The 5,945-nt window shown below is 35.0% G+C and overlaps 1 protein-coding gene across 2 annotated transcripts; it reads right to left on the reverse strand.

Moving 5' to 3' along the window:
• Positions 311-4,883, reverse strand: LOC109718880 (erlin-2-B). Of its 2 annotated transcripts, XM_020245345.1 has the most exons (9): positions 4,568-4,882; positions 3,268-3,391; positions 3,118-3,185; positions 2,956-3,015; positions 2,673-2,831; positions 2,382-2,528; positions 2,058-2,272; positions 1,279-1,387; positions 311-822 (listed from the first exon to the last, which is right to left on the reverse strand). In XM_020245345.1, exons 1-9 carry the CDS (start codon positions 4,775-4,777, stop codon positions 742-744), a joined length of 1,173 nt encoding a protein of 390 aa, XP_020100934.1. In that variant the 5' UTR covers positions 4,778-4,882; the 3' UTR covers positions 311-741. The 2 variants fall into 2 exon arrangements, with proteins under 2 accessions (XP_020100934.1, XP_020100935.1); XM_020245346.1 differs by lacking the exon at positions 2,956-3,015 and having other exon boundaries at positions 4,568-4,883.

The raw sequence follows: 5,945 nt of genomic DNA on the forward strand, positions 1-5,945 counted from the left end.
GGCATGGGGGGAGGAACTTGCTAATTCCTTTTTTAATACATCACATCACCTGTATGATGGCCACATTATAGACATTTTTACTAGTAAACTAGGCTCCCGTAATTTTACGGGAAAATATGGCACAAGCTTCTACCACTAATTAGTAACTTTCCAGCGTAACAATGATTTAATTATTGAGTTTTTGAACATGTGAGACATGCTTTATGCTTTTCTTGTGGTCAACCATACGACACATTGTGATAATAATAATAATAAGCATAGATTTTCGAAAGAGTTTTTTTTTTTCCATTCAATGGTAGAAGCATAATAATAATATACAGGAAAACTTAAAACAACTCTCCATTGACATAATTCTCCCCAAAAGTAAAACAAATCATTATATGTTGGCAAACAACACCTAGAGAGAGAGAGAGAGAGAGAGAGAGAGAGAGAGAGAGAGATCTTTTCACATAGAAATATCGAGAGAGTAAAAAGTGAAAAAGAAAACCAAAAGAACTTGAAACAAAAGCCAAGATCAACTACAGAAAAAGTCGCATGATTTTTCGGGCTTGTTTGGTATTGAGTTTCGATGCGTTCCCGTGCGCCCCCAGAATAGCTAATCAGAAATAGCTATCATTTGGTAGGAACCCCAGAAGTCGTCGCTAATTCAAACTGCACAGTTAGTTCAAACAAAGCAAGAGTGAGTAGCGAGATGGCCCTTCAAAAATCCAAAATTGTGCAGTTGATTCGAACTGCTTATTGCTATATCTCTACATGATCCCTTTGAGCGATGCCGCTGAGAAAATTGCCGAGCAACCTCTGATCCATCACCATATTCGGTACCTGCATTGAGATTTTGTCACAATTGGGTACTCAATAAGCAGGGGCGTAAATGCATGGTTGTTTCTGAACGTTTACTTATTATGATTTGGTTCTTGAATTATTCACTAAAACAATTTTTATCCGCAATCCCAGATTCACTTTCCATTCATACACATGAAATTGTGAATTGCTGGTGGCTTGTCATGTTAAAACACAAGTTATTGGCAAAAAAACAATTATTGTATTAATTATAGTAATACAACGTAACAGCAATCAAGAATGTTGATGGACATCAGGGGGTATTTTCATTCTTTTTACAGAAAACCAATGACACTGCAAAAACAAGATCAAATACTAATCCATTCAAGTTCATTCTAGCGACTAAATCGCGACGAATCAAAAGTGTTCAGGAACTACTGTACATGTATCAAATATAAATAGAAGAAATGCAAATAGAAGCTACGCAGAGATTAATACCTTGTCTCCAAAGAAGATTTTCGAGTTATTGGCAATCGATTCAATGAATTTGAGTTCAAGATACTCGGGTGTGAGCTTCAGTCTATTAGCTTCTGCTTCTTTCGTCACTCTGGATAAAATGAAGACAATGTGTATCATCAATTCATTATATAGACTACAGAGAAATATTATCATATTATAAATTGCATAAATATCTCTTTACATATACATGTGTGAAAACTAAAATTTTCATATGCATATTTAATAAACTCCGCTTCTTGCATTATACTCTTGTACTTAAAATTATCCACCTCTATTGAGAACTTTTGGAGGCTAACTGTAGATATAGCCGATGAAGCTTGATTCAGATTCAGTTTATCGACTGGGAGTTGCGTTTGAAACAATTTTGTCCCTGAAGTTTGCTTTGGTTTGTCCATAGAATATCAGTTGTAACAATGTAGTCCATGAAGTTTCATTTTTTATTTATTCCGTCCTCATAATTTGAATTTTAACAAAGCAATGTCCAACAAAGTGACGAAGCAGCACATTTTTTACATGGGATTGTTATGCCGAACAAACTTCAAGGACTAAATTGTTACAGATAAAACTTTGAGAAACAAAATAAAAAAAACCGAGGTAAAACTATAGGCACAGATTGGTAATTAGACCAGTTTTTATTATAAAACCAACTTCCCTGTGAATTGGATGAATTGCACTTCCAAGGAGAGAAAAATTTTGGCTTTTTATGAAGACCCAACCAGTAAAATTTCAATTAAGAAGCAGAATATTATTTGACATACCTGTAAAAGCTAGCATCAGCTTGGCTCTTCTCACGTGCGACGTACATTTGATTTTCGATCTCCTGTTGCCTCTTGGCGCTGTCCCTTTCCATTAGCTTTTGCTCCATAAGAATTTTGCTGACCTGAGCATTTTTTTCTGCTTCTGAGAGAGCTATTTTCTTCTGGGTTTCGGCTTCCTTTTCTGCGACCTTCTGTCTCTCCATGGCGATTAAAGCCTACAAGAAACAGGTTATGTAAACAAGTCTATGATGAATTCCTGATCCTCGACGAAAGCAACAAATATAGAATAGAATGAAATAAACGTATAAAAAGCAAAGTGGATACCTTAGTGCGTTCCTCCTCCATAAGTTCAAAATTCCTCTTAATACTGGCAGGGATATTTGGCTTTGTAACACGAACACCGATAATTTCAATTCCAGGAGCATACTGTGTGCAATCTCTTTGAATAGCCTCTTTCATCTTTTCATCAATCTGAAACATCGTCATCATTAAATAAATAAAAACCAACAAAATCACGGAAAATTTAGCAATGAACTCTACATATTCTTATTTCTACTAATTCATAGGAATATTTCATCTGAGTTCCCAAGGAAGGTTTCAGATTAATGTGCTTACCTGATCAAACATGTCGATATAAACTTGCTGCAGGGTGTGAGCACTGCAGAACTGATTTATTTCATGATGAATCTTATCATATATCCACGTCTTATCATAATGTACGCCATAATTGAGCAAAGTTTCATAGACATATTCTTTTCTAAGTCGATTCACAACCTGCAAACAAGGAATGTTTATAAGGGAAAGATAAGAAAATGCAACTTATAACATGATATATACTAAGTACAAAAATGTAAATAGTAGATGTCATCAAATTGTATTAAGTACACTGGTAGGGCACCTCTATCTTATCGAAGCTAATCATAACACCACCTTTTGTACCACATGGTATATTCTTTACCTGACAACCAATATAAGAAGGCATTGAGAATTCCAACATAAATCGACTAAGAAGAAGAAGCAATGTAATTCTACTTGCTCTCTTCAATCCGATTCTTTGTACCTGGTCCGTCTGAAGGGTGACTTGTATGGGCTCAAACTTCGTAACCAAAGGCAATTTCAGATGAAACCCTATTAACGAAAACAATATCCAAGCAAATTCCAGCAGTTTGGAAGTCAAAAAAAACAAAAACAGCTCCGTATCAAAATATACCTGGATTAGTAATTGTTTTCAAAAGAGCGCCACCTCTCCAATATACACCCACATGGCCTTCAGGAACTTGATGCAGGATGTACCAGCTGCTGCCTGACGTCGACATAGAGGATGAAAACACTATCTGCGACATTTTCCAATTGTAATGAGACTTAACAACAAAGATTTCTGGATTGTAATTCACAAAGTAGAGTATAGACTGAAATATAAGTGAAATGTTACTAGCTTGACAATGAAAAGGTTAAGTTCCACACCAAAGTACAAACACAGCAAGAAAAAAAAAATGCTTGTGTTCCTTTCAACATCCACAATCCCTTTTCTTTTCCATATACTTCTTTCAAATAGCTTCTGGAAATTTAAAAGCAAATGCCCTATAGACTATAAAAACCATAACATTGCATACAGCTTTTAGCATTCGATATCCGAATACATGAATAATTCCTTGTTCAGTCTTTCTGCTATTCGATGCATGGACTAATAATTTAAAGTAAATAAAGATAGCAAACTAGGGGCACAAATGGTTAAACAAGAAGACGGCACAAATTACTACTACTATCCCTTGAGTAATATTTTGCTAATGCTAAAAACTCATCTTGACTTTTACTGGTTCTTCCAATTTGTTTAAACCTATTGGAGATTATTTGCCACAAGTTAAATCTAAGCAGTGAAGCTACTAAAACCACCAAAACTGCTGAACTCAAAGCTAAACTAGCCCATGTGAAGCCAAAATCAAGAGCATTTCTTTGAAGTTTAGACATTAGACAATTGAAGAGGTACTGAGTTTGAATCATATCAAGCTCCTAGTCTCATTTAATTTCCTCTCATTTAATTCAAGTTTATTTCGTGAGCCTTAAATATAAACTATTAAAAGAACACCATTCACTTGCTGCTTATGCCTTTTATAGACACAAACGGTTGTTCCACATGTACCACTTTGCAACCCATACATAGTAGTATCAGGTTACCGCATAAAGCTAAAACAAAAACCACAGCAGTGAAAAGTGCTACGTTTTGAAGAACGTTTAGTAAACTATAAATGTGCTATACCACAAGTTGCCTTTTTGAAGCTTTTCCCCTTCATCATATCCACTCCTCAGCTAGGATTTCTACATTTACTAGCATAAGAGGAAATAATAGTAATTGAACTCTTTCACAAATCAATCGACAAAACAACTCATTTCTCTTGATCATCTTCGTTTATCTCGAACTAGGGTAAAATTCCAAATCAAGTGCCAAGTGAAATCGACCGATATATCTCGGAATCGATTAAACCGAACACCAGAAACCCTAAAGGGCTCACCAGAACGAAAGCGACCGAGATCAACACCATCACTCCGATGCCGACGAGATCGCCCCCAGACGACGGAGGCGGAGGCTGCGGCCGCCGCCGCTGCGGCTGCTGCTGCTGCTGCTGCTGCTGCGGCGGCGGCGGCAGGCGCTGGTACTCGAGCTCGCCCTCCGGCTGAAGCCCCTGCGAGCGATCGTGTTGCTGCGGCTGCTGCGAATCCATGGCGATGCGGAGCAAGGCGGAAACCCTAACCCTAATCGAGGGTGGGTTAAGGGGGAGAAGAGAGCGATGAGAGAGACGAGGAGGAGGAGAGGAGGGAAACAAAACGAAGTCGTGGGGGAAGGTGAATTTTACGAGGAGGCCCCTCAACTATAAGAAACTGTGAAAGTCCCCTTCAACTTTGATTTTTCTTTTTGGTTAATTGTACCATTGGTCCTCAACTTTGCACTAATTTTTATTTCAGTCCCCCACCTTTTTTTTTTTTTGCAATTGAGTCCTTAATTTATTGATTTTATTACAATTATATCCCAGCCCTCAAAAAACGGTTAAAATTAACGGAATCCCCACTTCATCGCTTATTTGGCATCCTTTTAAATGTTAATTTTAGGCCCCAAATTTTGCACGTTTTTCCATTTAGTTTCTAAAAATAAAAATTTTAAATTTTAAATTTTAAATTTTTGAATAAATTTTAAACTAACGAGAAATAAGAATTTTGAATTTGAATTTAAAGCTGAATTTAAATTTTCAATTGAAATTCAAATTTTAAATTGAATCTAAATTTTGAATTCAAACTTAAAATTTTGATTTTGATTTTGATATTTCAATTTACATTTAAAATGAAAGTTTTGAAACTGAAATTTAAATTAAAATTCTAAATTTAAATTTAAAATCATATTCAAAATTTTGATTTTAAATTTTAAATTTGAATGTAAGAATTGATTTCAATTCTAAATTTGAATTTAAACTTCGAATTCAAATTCACATTTTAAATTTGGAATTTCAAATTGAAGTTTGAAATTAAATTAGAATTTAGAATTTGAAATATGAATTTGAATTTAAAATTTAAAATTTAAAATTAAATACAAAATTGAAATTTAAATTGGAATTTAAATTTGAATTCAAAATCAAAATTTAAATTTAAAATTTAAATCTTTAAACTAAAAATCCTGCTTTGAATTTATAAATTTAATGGGTTAATTACACCGTTGGTCCTCAACTTTGCACCGTTTTTTAATTTGGTCCCCAGCTTTTTTTTTTTTTTTTCTATCCACTGACATAGCGTCTCCGTGGCGCTGACACGGCGCCTCCGTCGGCATTTTTCGTCAATTTTAACACCTTTCTAACTAACGGAACTTAATTGTAATGAAATTAAAAAATTATAGAGTTGATT

The sequence above is a fragment of the Ananas comosus genome, linkage group 12, assembly GCF_001540865.1.
Source record: "Ananas comosus cultivar F153 linkage group 12, ASM154086v1, whole genome shotgun sequence".
Classification (NCBI taxonomy): domain Eukaryota; kingdom Viridiplantae; phylum Streptophyta; class Magnoliopsida; order Poales; family Bromeliaceae; genus Ananas; species Ananas comosus.

Coding starts and splice junctions, on each gene's coding strand:
- LOC109718880 (XM_020245345.1), bottom strand. CDS start 4,777: ATGGATTCGCAGCAGCCGCAGCAACACGATCGCTCGCAGGGGCTTCAG. Junction 3,186..3,267: donor GAAAACAATTACTAATCCAG/GTATATTTTGAT, acceptor TTTCGTTAATAG/GGTTTCATCTGAAATTGCCT. Junction 2,529..2,672: donor ATATCGACATGTTTGATCAG/GTAAGCACATTA, acceptor ACGATGTTTCAG/ATTGATGAAAAGATGAAAGA.